This window comes from Myotis yumanensis, unplaced genomic scaffold (genome assembly GCF_028538775.1).
Source record: "Myotis yumanensis isolate MYYU_CA2020_CCGP unplaced genomic scaffold, mMyoYum1.0.hap1 SCAF_9, whole genome shotgun sequence".
Classification (NCBI taxonomy): Eukaryota; Metazoa; Chordata; class Mammalia; order Chiroptera; family Vespertilionidae; genus Myotis; species Myotis yumanensis.
Window position 1 is genome coordinate 50,922,536 of NW_027223760.1, and position 23,375 is coordinate 50,945,910.

The 23,375-nt window shown below is 37.5% G+C and overlaps 1 protein-coding gene across 2 annotated transcripts in view; it reads right to left on the reverse strand.

The window, feature by feature from the left end:
• The window catches only part of COL28A1 (collagen type XXVIII alpha 1 chain), a 143,091-nt gene extending 121,067 nt beyond the window's left edge, over positions 1-22,024 (reverse strand). The window contains exons 1-6 of one of the 2 annotated variants that reach the window (XM_070425131.1): positions 21,838-22,024; positions 14,717-14,876; positions 13,260-13,816; positions 5,154-5,174; positions 3,252-3,308; positions 1,724-1,777 (exon numbers count right to left, since the gene is read on the reverse strand). In XM_070425131.1, the coding sequence (XP_070281232.1) occupies positions 1,724-1,777; positions 3,252-3,308; positions 5,154-5,174; positions 13,260-13,816; positions 14,717-14,840 (813 nt within the window). In that variant the 5' untranslated portion in view covers positions 14,841-14,876; positions 21,838-22,024. Of the gene's footprint in view, positions 1-1,723; positions 1,778-3,251; positions 3,309-5,153; positions 5,175-13,259; positions 13,817-14,716; positions 14,877-18,695; positions 18,782-21,837 lie in introns of those variants that run through there. The other variant, XM_070425130.1, reaches the window with a different exon arrangement.
• Between the last annotated feature and the right edge of the window lie 1,351 nt (positions 22,025-23,375).

Here is a 23,375-nt window from a genome sequence, read left to right on the forward strand (position 1 = left end):
GCAGTCTAGGGAAGAAAATAGCAGCTCAGATAGCTTTAGCCCTTTGAAGTGAAGCCAGATGGAGAGGGTGCAGAATCCAGGTACATTTTTCACAGCTAAGGCCAAGTCGTGCATCCCAGTTTAACAACACAGCTATTGTTCTCAAATATAGCATTGTACCAACTAGGAGCCAGCCACTTTGGCTTTTCTCCAAAGGGCTTTGGAATGTTTTCCAAAATGTCCTAAAGAGTGATTGCTTGATTTCAGTAAGGCTTAGGAAAATATATATTGTGGCACAAAATTACAAGCCAAATAAATGAAATGTGAACATAGACTTATAACAGGTATTTAACAAAACAAAACACAAAGAAGACATAATGGCAATTTGAACCCATATACTAGTAAGGTGAGTGTAGGGGTGTGTGTGTGTGTGTGTGTGTGTGTATGTGTGTGTGTGTGTATTACAAAGATGCTTTACATTCCCTTTCTTTGACAAACATGCAATTGACAAAAATACTTTCATGCATTTAACTTACTATATTTTTCATTATCTCCCTAAGTATATTCTCAGAAATAAATCATCGGGTTAAATACTTTAATATTCAATGCCTCTTATGTAGTGCCTAATTGCTTTCCACAATGTGCCACATTACCTTTGAAATGAAGAGCAAACTAGTTTCACCACCATATTGCTATCACTAGTTATTATGATTTTAATACTGCTGTGTTAACTGTTATAAAAAAAGAAATTTTTTTAAAAATTTGAAACACAGACTAAACCAAATTATGTGAACTAGAAAATTGATCTCTTCCCTGCCTCAAAATATAACCCAACAACCCCGAATGCCAAAGTGTCTACAGTGTGAATTATTTGTATTAAAGGGTACCTCAGTATCTCTATTTTAAATTTCATTCACTTATATAGTAAAATCAAATGTTTTTCTATTTCTTTATTTACTGGTTTTATTTCCTCTCTTGGAAATTATTTGTGTCCTTTGACCAATTAATTATTAGAAGTTTGATATTTTCTTATTCATGTCATTGTCTTTATGTACTACAGAAATTAACCCAATGTCCATTCTATTTGGTAAAAACATTTCCATATATGTTTTCCTTTTTATTTTAATCATTATGTTCATTATGCATAATTTAGCCTTAAATTTTCACATAGTTATATCTACTAATCTCTGTTTTGTGATACCTTCAGTCACTCTAAAAGTTGGAACACCATCATCCCAACAATGATCAGAACAGATCATTAAAAATAATTAATCTATACTTTTTGATGGGTACACAAAGATAAGATTTGAGAAAATGCCTGAAGTGTGAAAGAAAATTTGGTGTTTTTTCTATTATTATTGTAGATCAGTTATCTACAAAGTGAATCCATAAAAACATAAATGTCTATGCCAATCTGACTTGGAACATGTCTTAATAATTCATGGACATTGTACTCATTAATATGGGACATCACTATTTAATTACAAGCTTCTATTTGTTGGGTTCCAAGGTTTCCTAGATGTTTTGACTAAAACGGCCATTTGTTACTCAGAATTCATAAATGCAAGCTAACAAAAACCAGATAGCTAATGTAGGAAATGAACATTTTGTGTTTTTCACAGAAATCATCAGATTTTTGGCATTGACATATACTGCAATGCTCTCAATTTTTCTTAATTTTTGTTCTAGAAATAAAGTTAGAAGAAGACACACTGATTTAAAGAAAAGCTGTTCATTCATTTACCGGGTTTCCTTTTGGTCCTCGCTCACCTTTGATACCCTGGTTTCCATGGGTACCCTAAAGGCAAACAGAAAAAAAGATTATATTGAACAGCCATCCTGTTAGTTTCTTAAACCTTACAGTAATTTCTGATCAGCTTCATCCAATAAAATGAGGGAAGATTGTAAAAAACAAATACTTGACCTGTCAAGAAGAGAGTCAACTCTATTCTCTTCTTTCCTATATACCAGGAAAGCTGCACTGTCTTGAATAGGCTGGTTCGCTAGATTACCCAAAAAAGGATAATGTCTCTCTCTCCTTGATATCCGAAAGACAATCTCCAAAGATGGAAGAAGAGAATTCTCCAAATCTTATTCCAGAAAGGTGCTTCATCTTCTTATTCTCAAATCATCAAAAAGCTCACTTTTCTGAGAACTGGTTTTGGGGGCACCCAATGAATGTTGATGACACAGTTCTTTATCCTTACTACAACATGGGACTATCTCTTCTAACAATATTGATTGACTGAAATTGTCAGGTTAGCTCAGTTATGGCAAGTTTTGCTACTGTTCATTCTAAAACATAATTGAATATCACAAGTAAACCTTCCACTGGTAATCCCTTGGTGTGATAAGTATAAACCAAGACTTTATAGGAAGGGAAATTTAAGCCTTTGCTTTGGCTAAAGTCAGCTTCTACTGGCCGTCACATTATCATGTAATGTATCAAACTTTGTATTTTAAAGTAAAAAAGACAAACATCCCCACTTTCTAATGCCTTGATTGGGAAGAAGGGTTGAAAACGTATAAGCTTAGGACTCAAGTCTCAAGGTAACATGTGTCATAGGCTAAAAAGTTCACAGCACGCATTTCCCTTCCCATCCTCAAATACAAGTGTTAGTTCAAACATTTTATCCATGCACTTTTGTGAAATATCTCTACTGTGCTTCTGAACATTAAGGTTTGGAATCAAATAAAGGAAATACTGAAAAGGAAGCATAGATGCTATCGGATGATCTGCTATTAGAGAAATGTTCAGCATCTCCAGTCATCATAATGCTATTCCATGTCACAGAATTCACTCTATTCCCCAAGGCTCCCTGACCTGGGCTTCCTCCACACAAGGCCATGCGGCATTGCTCTTAGATGAGTGTAAAGACAAAGAGGTCTGTGTCGCTTGTTTCCAGGTGGAACAAACAAAGCTTTGCCTAAAGCACTGAGTGTTTGAGTGATCTTTTTATATTTTCACTTCAGTATTGAGAAATTCTGGCCCCAATTGCCACATAAGAAGTGATGCTGAAATAACATTTGGGGGAACAATTTAATCACTTTAAATCTTAGTTCAGGTCAGTAAAATCCCAGGCTTATTCCTAAGGACAGAAGGTATCCCTGTAGGAACAAAAGAGAGAAAAAACATTTCCTTTTTTGCTGCTTTTTGCACGCAACTGCTTTTCAACAGCACAGAATAGTCCTGGTATTTTCAAGTGTGAGTAGAGTGATCATTGCTAGGACTTCCTGACTTAACCCAAAGCTCAAAGGAGAAATATACTCACCGGAAGGCCTGGCTCGCCTGGCTCGCCCTTCTCACATTTACAAATCTTGGGTTCACACTAAATCATTAATAAAATACAATATTAACACATAGTGAAACAGAGCATTTCAAATCTCATTCAGTACATTAATAAATGAAACACTCCCTTGAAGGGATTTTATCTTACAAGTTTATGGAGATTTTGCTCTTCCTAATAAATTCTTCTAGGAAAATTCAGACCTCATAAGAACATAATTGAATAAGCTAAAGTATTATTAAACATTGCCTTAGTTAAATTGAAGAGACCACCTATCTCTTCATATATATATATGACATCTAGTTGCTAGTTTAAAAATGGGAAGGATAAACATTTTCAGTGGACTCTTGGAATTTCTGCTATTTCTCTATTATATAACACATCAGAGCTCAATAATATACAAATATCAAAGAGTCCTTTACTCAGCAAAGGAAAACATTTGACTTAAACCATATCTAATCAATTCTAAGATGCACATTTTTCCTCATGATAGCATCTCTGAAATCAGAGAGAGCTCGGACATGATGAAATTGCTATTTTCTGCATTAGCACTTCAACTTACAGATCGAAATGGAAGAAAACTCCAGAAGCACTACTGCAGCACGCAAGAAATTCTGGATCGCCAGTGCTTTTGACGGAACGGACACCAGTATTTTATAGAAAAACTAGTACATCAATGACTCCCAGACAAAAAGTGATTCAGCAGATTTAGACTCTGAATGTGAAGAAATTTTAGAGATAACCAATTTATCTTGCTTATATATTTTCATATATGTATGTACAAAAGCAATATAGGGTCTAAAAATCTATATCTAAAATCTAAAAGGACTCTTTTATACTCATAAGTATAAAATGAAAAATCATAATTAAGAAGGCACTATATCATAGTTTAATTACCAGAGTGTTTTCTTGTCTTAATGGCACATAAAAATGGTTTATCTAAACATGTATAATTCAGTGAAATATGCTCTACAAGGTTTGGTTCACTCCTGTTATTTTATGCAATACTAGAGGCTGGATGCACAAAATTTGAGCAAGGGGTTCGACCAGCCCTCACAGCCCTGCCTGCCTCAGCCAGCCCTTGGCTGCGTCCAGAAGATTGTCCGGACAGTTGTTCTGCTGTTTGGTCTAATTAGCATATTAGCTCTTTATTATATAGGATTACATGTAAATTTTCTGATGTTAAATAAGCAGTTTATTTTATTTTATTTTTTTTTACCTTGACTCATGTTTTTTATTTTTTATTGCTTAAAGCATTACAAAGGGTATTACATATGTGTCCTTTTTTACCCCCCACCCTAAAATAAGCAGTTTATTGAACAAAGTTCAGACGTTCCAAACTTTTTAATGTTAAGAAACACATGTTCAGTACAGCTGATGGTCATCTCTGTGCTAAGTAATTTCCTATCCAACCAATATGGACCAGCTTCCTCTGCCACTGTCAGGAAAAATGAGCTTAAAGTCAATCAACAGGCAGCAGGGGGCAACTCTGCACTCTGTCTCTTAGCCAGGAACACTCTCCCTGCCCCTGCCCATTACAGGCACACCTCCCAAAATGAAGGACTCCCCCACCCCATACCCCGAGTAGTTGGTGTCGGAGACATGCTTAGAATAAAAGAAGTCATATCAAACTAAGCAAAAACTATGTCATTTGGTTATCATTAATTTCTAAAATCAGTCTCTAAAATCACATTAAATTTTTTTTCTAATTTTCCAACCTGCAGTGGATATGGTGGCCTAAAAGAAATTAGATGGTGGCCTAGAAATAGAGTGGCTCTTTTTAAATATAGGTAAGCATTTTTTAGTCACACCTATCTCCAAATGTGAATTATAATGCTGATTTGATAATGTGAGCTTTTGGAGTAATTCAAAGAATGTGGTTCTTACCTTCTTTTCAAACAAGATGTCCTAGGAGGGAAAAAGAATGAAACATTAACTCAATTCATGGTTCTGCTTCCAACTTCTCATTAGTCTTAATTATTCCCTATGGGATATGCAATTTCTGCAAGGAATAGCAATTCAGCCTTTTTAACCTTGTGAAAGCAATAAACCCTACCAGCCAACCACCCAAGGAATACTCTGAGCCACATAACAGTAAGAGACATGAAGAGAACTAACATTAAAGCTATTTTGTTATCTAAGACCATCCCATTGCACCCTATGCTTATCTTTGATTTCCTTTATCATCTCTATGATCTGGCTGAAAGCTTAATTTGGCTACAAGTTTAATCAGTCATAATGAGAAATTTCTTACTTTTAGTTACAAAGACTTAGGCAGAATATATAATTGTGTATTTTCTCTTTTTTTATTTTTCCATCCTTATATATATATGCATTTGTTTGGAAGTATTAAAACAGTAGTTATAGGGTTATGACTTCATGAAATATTGATGAGTGAGCCTTAGAAGTCAATCATGTTGAACCTCTCATTTTGTAATAAGGAAACTTGGTCTGCAGCGTTGTGACTTGTCCAGGGTCACACATTTGGGCTGAGCCACCTAAGTTCAGTGTTACTTCACACTTACCCACACAGACACTAGTTAGCCAAAATATTTTTCAAAATTACTTTAAATTCCTAATTTTAGAGAAATTAGGGTGTTATCTAACAAGTGCACTGAAGGCCATGTCTGAAGTCAAACCCTGGGGGGAAATTAACCTATGTTTACAGATAGAATTGTTGCTTTCTTAAGGTAGGTATTATGTATCAAATTAATGCCTTATGACTGAATCAGAAGGGATAACATACATATGATAAAATAGAAAACGAAAGTAAAAGCACTAGAATATTTGTTGCAAAATATTAAAACTGAAGGATGTAATGAGGAAGTTAAAGATATGTCAGAGTTGTACTTTTATGGAGGACTCCACATCCCTATAGTTTTGTTTTTACTTTATTTTTATTTCCATGCAAACTAATAGTATAGAGAGAGGGGAGACACAGCAAAATGCTTTAAGTGGCTCAATTTAATGGAAAGAAAAATTAGGTAGGGCATTAAGTGGCATCCAGTGTTTTCATTCTGTTCCCATGATTAGCTACTCATGTGGCCTTGGGCAAGTCATATAAGCCTTCCAGGTCATTTCCAACATATATAAAATGAGAAAGTTTGACCATTTTACGGTCTTGGAAGCCGTAAAATTCTTTCCACAGATCCATACAAAATTCAGGGTTTCACCTATGGGCTTCTTTCTCCCCTTTTTAAATCCCTTCTCAACCCAATGATTTTAAAATACTAGCCTGTGTCAATCCAGGCTGAAAGCAGACAATGTCTTAAAGATGTACCTGTAAGACCCAGCAGGTCATGTGGAGAAATGGGAACTTAGAAACGATTACAGTCTCAGTTCCCTTTCGGGAACTTCCGACTGTGTCTAGAAAGCTAAAGATGTGCCTGGTTTACCGCTAGGCTGCCCAGGACAAGTCCTTGTTTCCACCTGTTGTCCTGACAACTTTTCTAGACATACCCTAGAGAAATTCTTACATTCACTGGTTTTAATAGTGAAAAATTGGAAATAATGAAAATATCCGTCATTCGTGGAATGGATCAATAAATGAAATACTATTCAGCAGCTAAAATGAATGTCCTGGATCTCCATATTTCAACATAAAAGTTTTTTCAGAAACATTGAGTGAAAATGCAATGTGATCCAAATTATGAAAATATCTAAAACATGTCATAAGCTTGATTTCCTCTGGGAGAGAGAGAAGGAAAAGAAATACAAGTCAAATTGTAATATTTGAGAACTAGTGAAATAAATAAAAATTTAAAGTTTTGTCACTTTATAATAAGCAATGTCCTTCTCAATTTTAAACTCATGAATTTAGGTGCTACTGTGCCTGATGTGTAATTTTACACTTTTCTAGCTCTTCCTTTGAAAATTTAATTTCCACTTTGCCATATTACTATCTAAAAATGTGTGCTATGAGGATGAAAACCATAACAATACAACTAATTATTTTGGGAACTCATTTGATTTTGTGTTTGTTGGGATTTATATTTCTATGGAAACAAAAGTGGACCCAAAACTGCACAATAGATAGGACTGTTTCAAACAATTTCAAACAATGAACAAAGCTCCATCCCTAAGGGCACTTATAGTCTTAAGCCCCAGTGACAGAGAACAGATAGCTCAGGGCAAGCAACGTGGGAAGGAGATCCTGGATTGGGGGGTGGAGGGGGGCACGGTAACAAGATAGATTCTTGGAATCGGTGGATTTTCTGGATAATTTTGAAGGGAGGAATGCAGAGGATCAACTCTTTGATGGAATGCTGTTCTATATGTCAAAGTTTATGAGGAAAAAGTCATAAAGACTAGTGTGGGCAATAAGACAAAAGAAGCAGTGAGGAAGGACATTTTAAAAAGAGTGGACAGAGAAGCCCACAGGGCAGAGCTGGAGGCCTTGGGGCATAGTGGGAGCTTTCACTGAGGCTGAGCGGTGGGCTGTGTGGAGAATATGGTTAAAGCCAGAGGGAAGGTCAATTAAGGTCTATCAGTGGTTGGCAAACTGCGGCTAGCGAGCCACATGGGACCCTTGAGTGTGACTCTTCCACAAAATAGCGACTTCTGTGCATGGGCCACGAAGTTTCAATCGCACTGTACATGTGCACCCGCACGTGGTATTTTGTGGAAGAGCCACACTCAAGGGGCCAAAGAGCCACATGTGGCTCGAGAGCCGCAGTTTGCCGACCACTGGTCTATGTGGATACTGTAATTTAAATGAAAAGGGTAAATAGATAAAAGTCCTCACTAGAGCAAAAGTATTAATGAAGTCAGAGTTTTGTGATGGCATGTATGTGTTAAGGAGAAGGCTAGAATGGAATTGCCAGTTTTGTGAATGACTATGGCATCATTGCTATGAGAAGGGGAGAGAGGAAATGTGAGGGAGCTGCAGAAGTTATAACACAACACCAAATAGGATGAAAATAAAGAACTTAGTCGCAAGGATTACAAACTCTATGACAAGAACTATTTGTGACTTTAGCAAAATGCAAAACCTTAAACAGAGAACAGAAATAAGGCTCTAAAGCAGGGGTGGGCAAACTTTTTGACTCGAGGGCCACAATGGGTTCTTAAACTGGACCGAAGGACCGGAACAAAAGCATGGATGGAGTGTTTGTGTGAACTAATATAAATTCAAAGTAAACATCATTACATAAAAGGGTACGGTCTTTTTTTTTAGTTTTATTCATTTCAAACGGGCCGGATCCGGCCCGCGGGCGGTAGTTTGCCCACGGCTGCTCTAAAGAGAGGACTCCTTCAAAAACTGGGAAATGGACTATAATTAATAAATTAATAAAGCATAGAATTCTAAAAATGACAGAACAATTATCAAGTTGATCTCTTTCTGGTGTGTAAAGAAGGGATACACTAAACTGGAGGTTTTCTTAATCTTCAGAGAAAGAGACCAATGTGTCACAAGCTTTATTCCCATAAAGACTTTTTGAAAATTTAACATCAAAGATGATAGAGTAAATAATTTTTTTTAATCTCCACATCTTTCTTTCTCTTCTAAAGGACCAAGTAATATATCCAGGAGATCGGGTTGAGTCCCGTAGGTTTCAATACTGTTATGTAAATCATAATAAAACAGCAATAAAAATAATTTCAATTTAAAAATCATTGACCTCTCTTGGGTGATTCAGAACTGAAATGTTTTCATGGGGTTCTTACATGACATTTTCTACTAGAGGTGTTAAGAATGTGCAATGATTTCCTGAATTTTCTTGGCTCCTGCAAAATCTACTCATAGTGGACACTCATAGGAGCCATAGTGTGGCTCTTCCACAAAATACCACGTGCGGGTGTCCATAAATTCAACTAAAGTCTACTCTGCAATAAAAAGGAATAAAGTGCTGATACAAAAAACAACCCAGATGAATTTTTAAATCATTATGCTGGGAATAAGAAGCCTGCTACCAAAAGGGTACACACTGAATGAGTTTATTTATGTAAACTTCTAGAATGTGTACACTAACCTAGAGTGAGAAGTCAATGTCAGTAGTAGCTCAAGGATGAGGGAAGAATGTATTGCAAAGATGCATGAGAAAACTCTGGGGGTGCTAGAAATGTTCTATATCCTACTTGTGTTGGTGGTTTCCCGGGTATATACATCTATCAAAACTCATGGCATTGTGCACTTCAAGTCAATGCAGTTTTGTACAGAAATTATACCTAGTTAATTTATTTTTAAAAGTCAACTTCATAATTATTTCAAAATAAAAAGTATAAAAATTCAGCTAATCATGTAATAGAAATAGATTAGATGAGGAATTTTGCCAATGGTCTGATGAAAAGACAAGTTCTGCTTCCTAGAAGTGGCAATTGGAAACATTGGAACTTGGTATATCTTTCTTTGAAGAGCCTGATAAGGCCTTCGGATTCTGGAAGTGTTTGGAAAGAGGCCTCTCCTTCTAAGAAGCAGCTTGTTCACAGAGCTTCCATCTGAACAAACAGGCTGAAATCCCAGGATGCTAAGGAAGAGCAGAGTCATTAGCATGCTTGGTCACATTTTAGTTTCCCCAGAAACGAGCAAACAGTACTACATGGAGTCTGCTGCCAAGAGCCTGTGTTCCTGGTTGGGCAGGAGCTCTTGGTAGGATGTGTCTGGTGGAATATGAGCCTCCCCAGCCTTCACATCTGGCCAAACAAGGATCCTGTCCTGCATCTTCTACAGTCAGCCACAGGCAAGTCATTATCACAACCTCAGGGTTCTCTCCTGCACATGTGGGAGCCTTCTGTTCTCCGTTCCCTGGTGAGGACTCCTTAAACTACAGCACAAGATGGACTAGGCAGTTAGCCAGGCACCCTGCACAGTTTGCTTCCATACAAAAGAGCAGCTCAGAGTAAGCATTCACCCCAAGCTACTATTTCCCCTCTCACAAGATTTTACAGGGTTGAACATGCAGATTCTGGGGTCTTTGCCTGGCCTTACATTTTCAATGATAAAATGATGATAATAGTTTCTACATCACAAGATTGTTGTAAACATTGAATAAGATAAAACATGTAAAGTGCTCAGAACAATGCCTAACACAGAGTACTCAAGATATGATAACTATCATTTAGATGAGAAAAACTCAGGGTTTCATGCGGAAAACAGCTGAGTGAAAAATGAAGAGTAATGTTGGGGGGGAAAGAGTGGAGGAAGGGACAAAGGGGAAAAACAATCTCTGAAATGGATCCTCAGTTCTTTCCCAACCTACACAAAACAGCCATATGAAATGCTCAGTCCCTGAAGGATATATTTGTCTTGCAATGAACGAAAGAAAATTAATCTTTTTAAGAAAATCACGAAACCAAGATGGCGGCATAGGTTAACGCTGGAGTTTGCTGCCTCGAACAACCACTTCAAAAATACAACTAAAAGACGGAATGGACATCATCCAGAACCACAGGAAGGCTGGCTGAGTGGAAGTTCTACAACTAGGAGGAACCGAGAATCAGAGGAGGCGCAGTGCTGAAGTAAAATACTAAGGTGTGGAGTGCGCGCAGCGCGGGCTGGTGGCTGAGGGCGCGGTTGACTGTTTCAATCTGGAGGGAGCCTCAGACTCTGAGCTCCAGATCCGGGCGAGTCTCTAGGGACTCAGACTCAAACGGGAGAAGCGGACTGTCTGGCTTCGGTCCCTCCGAGGTTTGCAACGGTTGCTGTGACAGAGAGGCAGAGCCCCTGGGGACGGACTGAGAGCAGCCATAACTGCTCCCTCCTCCACCCTGTTGATCCCGTGGGACCCGCCCCGCCCAAGCCCTGCACAGAGCCATTTGCCGGATAGCCTCAGGCAAAGGCTAGATTAGCACCTCCCTAGAGGACAGAAGTTCTCCCACTGCAAACACAGCTGATTCTCACAGCCAGTTGGCCTGGAGGTCAAATAGTAATTACCTACAACAATCAAGGCTTGACTACAACAAGACTGCTCACAGAGACCACAAGGGGGTGCACCAAGAGTGTCTACCTCAGGTAATTGGGACACTTAACACGGAAAGCCACTCTATCCACACAGTGAAGCATAAAAAAATGCCAAGACAAAGAAACAGGCCACAAAGGACAGAACCGGAGGAAAGCAGGCTACTGGATATAGAATTCAAAACCACACTTTTGAGGTCTCTCAAGAGGCTTCTAGAGGCTGTCGATAAACTTGATGAGATGTACAGGAAATCTAACGAGACCCTTGATGGTGTGATAAAGGACCAACTAGAAAGTAAGCATACACTGACTGAAATAAAGAATATTATACAGACTCCCAACAGCATACCAGAGGAGCGCAAGAATCAAGTCAAAGATTTGAAATGCGAGGAAACAAAAAACACCCAACCGGAAAAGCAAAATGAAAAAAGAATCCGAAAGTGTGAAGATAGTGTAAGGAGCCTCTGGGACAGCTACAAGCATACCAACATCAGAATGATAGGGGTGCCAGAAGATGAGAGAGAGCAAGATATTGAAAACCTATTTGAAGAAATAATGACAGAAAACTTCCCCTACTTGGTGAAAGAAATAGATTTACAAGTCCAGGAAGTGCAGAGAACCCCAAACAAAAGGAATCCAAAGAGGACCACACCAAGACACATCATCATTATAATGCCAAGAGCAAAAGACAAAGAGAGAATCTTAAAAGCAGCAAGAGAAAAACAGTTAGTTACCTACAAGGGAGTACCCATAAGATTGTCAGCTGATTTCTCAACAGAAACTTTGCAGGCCAGAAGGGAGTGGCAAGAAATATTTAAAGTGATGAATACCAAGAACCTACAACCAAGAGTACTTTATCCAGCAAAGCTATCATTCAGAATTGAAGGTCAGATAAAGAGCTTCACAGATAAGGAAAAGCTAAAGGAGTTCATCACCACCAAACCAGTATTATATGAAATGCTGAAAGGTATCCTTTAAGAAGAGGAAGAAGAAGAAAAAGGTAAAGATACAAATTATGAACAACAAACATGCATCTATCAACAAGTGAATCTAAGAATCAAGTGAATAAATAATCTGATGTACAGAATGAACTGGTAATTATAATAGAATCAGGGACATAGAAAGGGAATGGACTGACTATGCTTGGGGGAGAAAGGGGTGTGGGGAATGTGGGAAGAGACTGGACAAAAATCATGCACCTATGGATGAGGACAGTGGGTGGGGAGTGAGGGTGGAGGGTGGGGTGGGAACTGGGAGGAGGGGAGTTATGGGGGGAAAAAAGAGGAACAAATGTAATAATCTGAACAATAAAGATTTAATTATTTAAAAAAAAAGAAAATCAAATTTTTAACACAACAAATCAACCATGTTTTCTCCAGGAGTGTTTTCATTGAGAAATATGGTGAAGAGCGATTTTGTTTTGATTGCTTTGCCTTATGTTCCACCAAGCAGCAAGGAAAGGTTCTTACACACACTGAGCAACCGACAAAGAAGAAAGCATCAACACAGCCAATTAGATCAATAAAGAGGGACTCATTGATCTGATGGGAGAAACTGTTGGCTGACTGCAGGTGGTAGGTGATTTTACATTGGGTGACATTGTTACCACCTAAGAAACAAGGAATTGTTGTTTTTTTCATTGGGAGTCTATGAACTCTGAGCATAATATGTCAATAGTTGAGACAAAGTATTTCTGCACATGTGGAAAGGGAAAAGGTCAACTGAATACAAATATAGCAGACCATGAGTTGACCTCAAATTAAATATAAGTCAGCAGTGTTCAATGAGCCCAGGATGTATAAACAGGAGCCTGAGGTGTATGATTGGAAACTAATCCTCAAATGCCCAGCATTGGCTAGCAATAGAGTGAGGAATGCAGCTCCAGAGAATGAGCCTGGTACTTCCCAGTGTATCTGGTGTGAACTATCGAAGAAGTAGAGAGAGAGACTTTGGAAAGATTCTTCTTTGCATTTCCAAAGTGGTTTTTTTTTCCTTTCATTTTTTTGATCCAGTATCTGTTCTTACAGAATTTATAATTAGAATATTATTATTACAATGGGATGCATGTCTATAAAACCAACCCATGAGATACCTACCAGGCGATCCCGAATTTTATCTACAAGGGCTGGATCACTCAACAGGAGAATGGGTTCACTAGATGAATCCCCAGATATCAAACGCAGTTTGGCTTCATTGACTACAGTAGAAAGTCCAATGGTGATAAATAATATTCCTTCAGTTCTGGCTTCGTCAGAAATACTTTGAACATCTGGACTCTTTGGATGGTCAATGCCATCAGTCATCAGCAAAGCTACTTTCACACCACCTTTACGTCCTTCTCTCTTAAGTAGCCTAGTGCCATTGGAGATGGCATAATAAGAGAAAGTACCTTGCCCGATGAAATTCATAGACTTGACCCTCTGCTTAAAAGTCTGTAGATCCTTCCAAGAAGAAAAAGGTGGGTCGATTTGGACAGAGCTGCTAAACTGAAGAGCTGCCAGTTTGATGTCATATTTCAAGGAGCGACCTGGGGTCAATTGGAAAAGCTCGTCGCTCAAGCTAGCCACAAAATCTTTCTGTTTGTCAAAGAGAACAATTTTAGAACTTTCAGAGCTGTCCACGATGAAGACAACATCTATGAAGCAAGTGGAGTCTGAAATAGAATAAATAGGTTAGGCAAAATGCTTGTACCTACTCATGAAACAATTTTACATAAGAAAAGCCCTGAGCTGATATGTTGTGTGTTGTTTATTTTTGAGTGGAGAGAGAAGTGTAAAAGAGAGGCACCTTATAGATAGGGCTTCAGGTGTGAAGAACTAAATCTCTTTGCAAGTCTATATATTCCTTTTCTCTTGTAAAATCATGCAAATCTAAAGCAATCATTTTAAAAGTACCATACATTCTGAGCATCTACCCAAAGTGAAACCTGCTTAAAATGGGAGGGGGGAAAGTGCATCATAGTTTACAAATTCAACAAACATTGGGCAAAGTTGTCTATAAGTAAATAATACTCTACCTTTTTCTCGGGTGTGTTTCATATTAATGAGGCCCCTTCTTGCTTTTGAGTTTTGGAGTGTTGTTGTTTTTTTTAACTTTTTGAAATTAAGAGAGAAAGTATACACCTTACACTGTAGCTACAGGAAGGGAGAAAGAAACTTAAAAGCAGGGAATTTAAGACTGAATCTTAGTCGCTCTGACTAGTTAATTTGCCTATGGCCTTGGGTGTACCACTTGGCCTCTCTGGGCCGCAGTTCTTTATCCGTAAGATGAAAGTGGCATTCTCTCTCATGCCTATTTTATAAGATTACTGTGGGGCTTAAACGAGATAATAAATGTACAAGTGCTTTAAAAACTCTGATGTTTATAAGTATGCCCTGTAAGTATGTAAGGTATCTCACTATCATAATATAATCATATCAAAGTAGAAAGTCACATGTATGCACATATATATAGTTTGTTATTTGCATCAAATGCTACTGGTGAAAATGCATGTTAGTGTTTGAACAGGCTAAAACTAATCATTAAAAACAAAAATAAAACTTTTTTTTTTTACCCTGGAGATCATTTCTCCTTGCAAGTAAATTGGGCTTTGATCCTTTCTTTCTTTGTCCATAAATGGTTTGACTCATAAAAGCTGGCAAAATCAGGAGATAAAAGACAAAATGTCTGTTCCACATTTTGGTAGATGGTGAAAAATCATCTGCTTGTAGCACCTTTAATAGAAAAATCAGTTGTAAATACTATAATAAAATATAATGCTTACTATTTTTAATTCCACTCCAGCAGAATTGAAAACTGGCATGTGAATGGAGAAAAGAGTTTTCATTCATATTTATAGAAGAATATGCACATTGAGATTTTAAAAGTTTCTAAGCCAAATAAATCATGGCACTATAACCAAACATTTATTAGTAAATATTACTATCAATCAAAGAGTTACATCTAAGTAGTTTGAATTTCCCGTTTTATTATGGGAAGCAGGAAGTTGGGAGAGCCATTTAACACATTTCTGTACCATTTTGGTTTAATCACAGGGTCTGCTTTGACATTTCCACATTCAGACTGTCACATGGTTGTTTCATTCATTTTCATTATAACTAATCCCTGATCAGCCTGATATTTTTCTGGGCTGTAGAGAACCACCATATTTCAGTCTTACTATGTGTACTCACAACTTCAGTGAGTTCAGAGGTCAAGTCAAAAATTAGGTTGACTTTTCTCTTTTCTACTCTTGTTTTGGAAACTGTATCTCCACTAGAGTTCCAAGTTGGACCACAACTGCATATCCAATAAATCAAAAGAATATGAGAGCAAAAATAGATTTGTGCAGCTGTTCTTCCAGCTAATGGACCGAAATGGGACTCGAAATCAGGAAGCACCCCTTCTGAACAGCCATGTGAAACTATTTTTCTGGGTAGATTAACAATAAAAAGTCCAAGCCTGACCGAACCTAGAGACAGAACCTAGCGAGAGAACATGGCAAAAGATCCTGGACAGAACCTGGCTACAGAACTTGGCTGGAGAACCTAGACAGAACATGGCAGGAGAACCTGGATAGAACCTGGCTGGAGAACCTGGAGAACCTAGCGAGAGATCATGGCAAGAGAACCTGGTCAGAACCTGGCTACAGAACCTGGCTGGAGATCCTGGACAGAACTTGGCTGGAGAACCTGGAGAACCTGGCTGGAGATCCTAAACAGAACCTGGTTGGAGATCCTAAACAGAACCTGGCTGGAGATCCTGGACAGAACTTGGCTGGAGATTGTGGCCAGAGATCCTGGCTAGGCTGCTGATCAACTGAACGCTGTCTCCGTGTCATTCCTTCTTTGCCGACTCCGTCCACACTTTTGGGAACCCCTGGACCTGCTGGGGTTGGACCCCAACACCCTGCTCTGTTCCCTGCACCTAAGCAGTACCTAACATTTAAAATACATTGCCCTGTTCCAAGTCTAAGAAAATGCAGAGTATAGGCTGACTGTGTTCACACTTCCAGATCTCATAGGTTCTGGAAGTCCATGAGATGGGTCTGTTTTTTCATCTTTGTTCCTTTCATATCAATGGCATTTTGGATTCTGGTTATTTGAGAGAGACTTTGCCTGAGACTTTATTTTGACAATTAAAATATTACAAAGTCTAGTTAATAACATAAAAAAAAGTCCAAGCCTGTATTAAAGTCTTCAGTCATTTCCATCACTCAGTATGCCCAGCTATACATGAAATAACTTTAAATTCACACTCTTGCCTGGTAAGAAAAGATTCACGTGTGGCTAGCTCAGTATACCCAAGAATGGATAAGAAAGCTTATTCTGAGCCAAGGTTTCAGAATGCCTGCTTAAATTATATTGACTTCAGAAGTTCTGGGAAAGGAATCACATTTTCCTTCTTTGGCACCTTGCCTTGAGGGAATGGGAACTGGGAAATCATGAACATGATTTTTCCAGGCTCTGAGTAGGGGGTAGAAATAGATGCAAAAGCAGTGAAGAATGAGATGAGTGACTGAAAATCTTTCATACCTGCCAGATGAAGAAATGCCAAGGAAAGCAAAACTGTTGGGTTGGGAATGAACCAATGAATGGCTCATGCCATAGTCTGTTTCTCAAATAGGATAATATAGCAGGAAGTTTATTAAGCTGACTTTGTATCAATAGGGCCAAACATCCTGCTAGCAAGTACATCAAGTGCAATTGACTGAAGGTCAATTACTCTTTAGACCAGGGATGCTAAGGTGTGAAGACAGGTGGGTGTTAAAGGAAAGAACAAGAATTGTACTAAGGCAGTGGTTCTCAACCTTCCTAATGCCGCGACCCTTTAATACAGTTCCTCATGTTGTGGTGACCCCCAACCATAAAATTATTTTCGTTGCTACTTCATAATTGTAATTTTGGTACTGTTATGAATCGTAATGTAAATATTTGATATGCAGGATGTATTTTCATTGTTACAAATTGAACATAATTAAAGCATAGTGATTAATCACAAAAACAGTATGTAATTATGTATGTGTTTTCCGATGGTCTTAGGCGACCCCTGTGAAAGGGTCGATCAACCCCCAAAGGGGTTGCGACCCACAGGTTGAGAACCGCTGTGCTAAGGAGCTAGAATATACAGAGGACATCCCCTTGCTAACCAATGAGAAGAATACAAAAGGATGTTCAAATTTAATTCTGAAGATTAATGTAAGGATACAGCTATGTAGCAAAACATAGCTGCTATTGCATTTTAGGGGGAAAGGAATAACACCATGTCCCTGGTATTACATATGACTTTTCTTTTTGTTGAGCCTATACCAGAAGGAACTTCTCATAAACTGAGAACTTACTCTCATTGAGAACAAGAGAGAGATTTTAAAGCTACATGATCAATGATCAAGATGACTCTTCAAAAACCTAAAGGTTATAACCATGTGGCATCAGGAGAAGAAGACCACTTTTTTTCTCATTTGTAGGCCTCATTTTGGGCTTTGAAAATGCTGGCTTTAAATTAAGACTTATCTTTCTCCAAAACTAAGCACCTGTTCATAGTTTTCTTGGAATATAATCATGAATTCCTACCTGAACCTCTGATAGACATTGTCCACTAATGTAACTTAATCATTAGTAATAATCACAATGTCTCATATTTTATTACTATTTGCTTTAACATTTTTTATTTAGCTCCCCCAAACCAAAGTCTGGTGTTCCTTTCTGTTTTCTGATATTGGCCATAGGACATGCTTATATCTCTCCACTTTTCTTTTTTTAGTTTTTTTTTTTTTTCCTGCCTTTCTGAAATCTTTATTAGTTTGGCATCTTAAAAGCCCATTTATTTCTAATATTTACCATGTTTTATTTTGCTTCCATTTTTAATAATTCCCATCTTTCTCTCATTTAAATATCACATACAAGTAAAACAGGTTTCGGGGTGGGGAGGATGCCATTATTAAGTGAAAGAAATATAAACCTCTATGTTTACTATTGGCTAAATTTTATAAATGCAGAAAAAAGATTAAACTTAACCAAATGCCATATTTTTGCCTAAAATTTTGATAGTAACTATTAGGATCAATAACTCCAAGAGACTTTATATTTTATACTTTTCATAAATGAAATTATCTTTCAGCAGAGTTTAACAATTTTATTCACAGTGCATCTCATTTGTTTCTATCTAAAAATAAAATGATGTATAAATACTTTGTTCAAATTGCCATACTTGCCAAGTTTTAAAGTATTCTGCAGTTAATACTTAATTATAAAAACATGTTCCAAATTAAGAAGAAGATACCCCAAAGATATTAACATTATTATTTTGCTATGCAGTAGAATGTACATTAAAAATTAATTTTTAAATAACTTTAAATAAATGATAAATTTCTACATTTTAAAATTTTATAATTAGTCATATTTTTCTAATAATTGATTTAAAGTAATAGCAGAGGATAAAATTTTTTGATAAGCTTTCTTCACATTGTAAGTATGTAAACAATTTAATCTTCCACAGTTCCACAGTGGTCCTCTCTGATTACAAGTGATTAAAAGAAAGCAGTTATGTCTTACCTTATAAAGTTTGTCAAACAGGAACTAAAGACTGGTTACGGAAAGGCCAAAGCAAGGACCATCGTTGGGGATAGAATTGGCTAGTGAATATATCTCTGTTCTGTGGAAAATAAAAATGGTCCTTGCTTTGGATCTTTTGCAATCTTTTATTCATGTTTATTAGACTAAGTTAAAGCAAGAGTGGTCAGGCATTTGGCCAGGGTGCAAGATTTGGGTGGGATCAGTAAGTAATTTAAAGGAACAGTGTCCTTTCGGAACAAATCTATGTTTTCCAGACTGTTTTAAAAACAGCTTGAGAAAATTTTTTACATTTTAGGCACTTACTGAGTCTGCCTTCGTTTCTTATGCTATGTTCTTCACTTTCTATTTTTACATTTCTTTGCCTGGGGTATGTGCTCTGTTAGATAGTAGTTCTAAACAGCTTTGTGAAGGATTATAAATGACTCTTGATTCAGATGCAAAACTGCAGTGTTTTCCAAGAGAGGCAATGGGTTGATAATGATTGAAACTGGATGATGAACATGTACAAGCTCATTATTCCAATCTTTCTATATTTCTGATTTTTGAAAGTTTTCATAATAAAAGGTTTGCACAATATAGTGTGGAAGAGCGACCTAAATTTAGTCCTGGGTTCTCTCTGTAACATTGGGACCTCAGTTTCCCACTTATAAAAGGAGGCAGTGCATTTAATTATTGATCAAGATCCTTTCAAACTGTAAAATAAGATGTAGGTTTACAAGGGTCAGTATTCTGAGGTTTCTATCCAGGAAAGGTGGTCCCTGCAGTGGTTCCATTCTCCCTTTTTCCTATTTTCCACCTTATGGTTACAGCCCATATTAAGTCGATGTTTATCAACAATGAACATTTAACAATGTTTGTTGTACAAAATATGAGCCAAGAGGCCACTTGACCCCTACACAACTAACAGGGAGGCTTCTCTAGGACAGTCTCAGAGATAGAGATTAGCAAGATGACTAGAGAAAGCAATATAATCGTTCGTGCTATAATTCTTTTAAATCAGCTTTCTTAGGAATACATGTTAGCATGTATGCATCTGCTTATTGTAACAATGGTTTCCATTGCATGAACACTTTACCAAGCGAGGTACCATGCTAAGTGCTTGACACACATTATGGCATCTAGACCTCCAAAAACACAACCACCTACCTATAGTAAGTACTCTAAGAATTCACTTTTGCAGATGAGGATGTTGAAGTAGAAAGGAGTTCGGCCACTTGCCCACTGTTATACTAATACTAGAGAATGCCAGAATGGGATCTTAACTGGGGACTACCTGACCCCTGAGACTCACTTATAACCACTCTTGCATCATTAAATTAAGTGTCCAGGTGAATGCTTGGGCTTTCATCATCTCCTCACCACAAAGCAGTTCTTAAGAAAGGAAGGGAGTTTTGTGGGGCTTTGGTAATAGAAAGAAGGAACAGTAGGTGCATTGCAGAAGTAAAATGGGATTTCCCAGGAAGCAAACATATATATTTATATATTTACACATATAGATTTTATTTTTTATATACTTTCATATATATTATTGATTTCAGAAAGGAAGGGAGAGGGAGAGAGAGATAGACACATCAATAATGAGAGAGAAGCATTGATCAGCTGCCTCCTGCACACCCACTACTGGGGATCGAGCCCGCAACCAGGGCATATGCCCTTGACTTGACCAGAATCAAACCTAAGACCCTTCAGTCCCCAGGCTGACGCTCTACCCACTGAACCAAACCAGCTAGGGTCACATATAGATTTTAAATGGCCTGTGGACAATAGCCACATTTTGCACTTTTGTGAGATAAGAATCATGCTATAAAGAAGTGACATTTTTCAGAAGGTAGTTTAACTTTTCATGAAGTAGTTTAACAACTTGAAGAAGAATAGTGCCTCTAAGAAGGAAACAGGTGACCCCTGTGGGGGCGGAATGGAAGAAAGCCCTTCTGCTTTTTATCTGATGGATGGAGGGTTGGAGTCCTGCCTGCTCATCCATCAAATAGGATCACCTAAACCCAAGGTTTTCCACCTCTAGTTGTCAGGTGTACCAATGGGCACTAAATTGGGTAGATAACACAAAAGAAAATCTTGTGTTCTATCGATTTATATCTGGCAATTAGCTTTGCACCTAGAGAAATGGTACATTAAGCTAAAGACTAAAATCTTAATCTTAATGGATGATCTTGAATTAGTGTGCAATTCGGCATGCACAGACCAATTAAGAGAGCATGGGTAGCATTGATGACTAAAGAAAGACAACTTGGGTGGAGTCCATGTTCTTTGGACAATTGGTCTGAGGCATGGCTTTATAGAAGGCAGATAGTACACTATTTTTACGGTTACTCCTGGAGATGGATTAGAGTAAGCACCCCATGAATACATGTTGAATGAATGATTATTGGAAGTAATTTTTTAGTGTTCATTGTTCACTTGAGAACCATGATACACCAGATTGCTCTCCTCCAGAGCACTGCTAAACAGCAAATCCTTTTCAATTAAAAAAAAATGTTAATACTCTACCTAAGTAGAATCTATATTGGCTTTATTTTTAAGTTAAATTTTGTTTATTTTTGTTAATCCTCACCCAAGAATATTATTTCCATGGAATTTTAGAGAGAGTGGAAGGGAGGAAAACGGAAGGGAGAGAGAGAGAGAGAGAGAGAGAGAGAGACATCAAAACATTGATGTGAGAGAGACACATTTTTGATTGCCTCGGGGGATTGAACCTGCAACCAGGTAACCTGCCCTTGACTGGGAATCAAACCCGAGACTCTTCAGTGTAAGGACCGATGTTCTAAATACAGGCCAGGGCTATATTGGCTTTATTTGTTTGGGGACCAGTGCCAAGATCTCCATTTCAGTAGTGATGGTATTTGGGGGTCCTAGGATCATTTAAAAGGAATCAAGGTTTAGGATAACTTGTATATAATAGCAGGTTTTATCTGCACAATGTTGCAGAAACAAATAAAAGGCTAGTAACATGTCAGTTTCAACTTGTATCACATAGGTCTAGACTGAGATCAAGGTACAGTGAAATGTTTCACAGTCTTTCTTCCAATTCACCCACTTCCCATACTGCCTTTAGAGAATAGAAAAGAACCTTATCAAGAAGTGAGAAGAAAATGAAGCCTCTTACCTAGTTTGGTTTGCTGTCAGAAGTCCTCTTCTGTTTTGTTTTTTGTTTTTTTCCAGTATAAAATCTTGGTGTAGTGGAATTTATAACATTTGCCCCAAAGCTCTGAAGTTTCTGGGATTTATTATCCTTCTTGTCTTTAAGAGTATAACTTGGACATTCTCTCATGTCATTCTTAAGGAAATTAAAGAAACACCAAAATGCTATTGGTCTTATTTATGAACTTAGGAAAGGATGAAAAGCATTCAAAGACAATAGGGAAGTGGAACTTGTCATTGGGAATCAAATATAGAAAATGTGGCATTGCTTAAGTCTGGAGCAGCGTGACTCCAGTGCTCCACCCCTCACCAAATTCTGATGGAGTTGGCTCTTCCGCATTCCTTCTACTCAGTTAGTTCTGTATTGTTTACTCCCTGATATGTCTTGCTTCATTGTTTGGCACTTGGTCCTGGGCTTGAAAAATTGTGCCACATATGCAACACCCTAAATCACAGTGACAGGGTAATTTCCATTGTACCAATCTTATGACTAGTAAAATCTTTCTCTAAGATTTTCCTTCATAATTGATATTTTATTCTGCGTTATTTATTCTTTACTAAGAGCAAATAATTTTATCCTAAAAAGACAGAGTGCCCTCTGGAAAAAAATTACAGTTTTCCTTTCTAAGAAATATCTGAAAGTGGATAGGTTTTGTTCTGTCATAGGTTTGAATGTTCGATTTTTTTTTTTAAATTATTATTTTCAGTCAGTGGATAGAGCAGTCAGGTTTTTCATGCTGAGTTGTCCAAAAGAGAAAGATTAGATCTATTTAAGCTTGGACCGAATTCTACTTTTATTGAGGAAAGTACTTTCTTTCTTTTTTTTTTTTAGTTGGCTTTACTTTCAGGTAATAGAAAGTTTTGTGCTCTATCTTAGTGCTTTATTTGATTGCCCACTAGATGGTATTTAACCTTTTCTTGTATTGGGGACAAATGGTAGCATTGAATCTCAGGACTGGAGGGAAACTTAGATACCACTTTTGTTTGATTTGTCCATTTCACAGATAGCAAAATAGAGGGCAGATGTTGTGACCCATCCGAAGGTCATACCAGGGGTCAGTGAGGGAATAAAGTTTAGATGTTTGTGAGTCAGTTGGCCATCTTTCATTATTCCTAAATACCGCAGGAAGAAGCTAAGCCTTTGTACCATCCAGGTTTGTACCAGAGCAGGAGAACAACAATTGTTGGTCTGTGGCCAACAACTTATGTCTGAAAAATATGGCTTTTATTTCAGCCACGCTGGCCAGGCTAAAAATCTTTTAATGACATAAACCCCTACACTAATATAAGGTACTATTAGAATCATGGTTCATTGTTTATATCCAGAACTATAGATTTTGAAATTACACATGTATAATTTTACTTAATATATATAACATTTATTTAAGTATATATTTTCTATTATACTAAGTGATCAAATTCAGAAATGCCAGATATAACAAATCAGTGAGAACTGACATTGGGTAGTCTGGAACTATTGTTTGAAAAAAGATATTTGGGCAC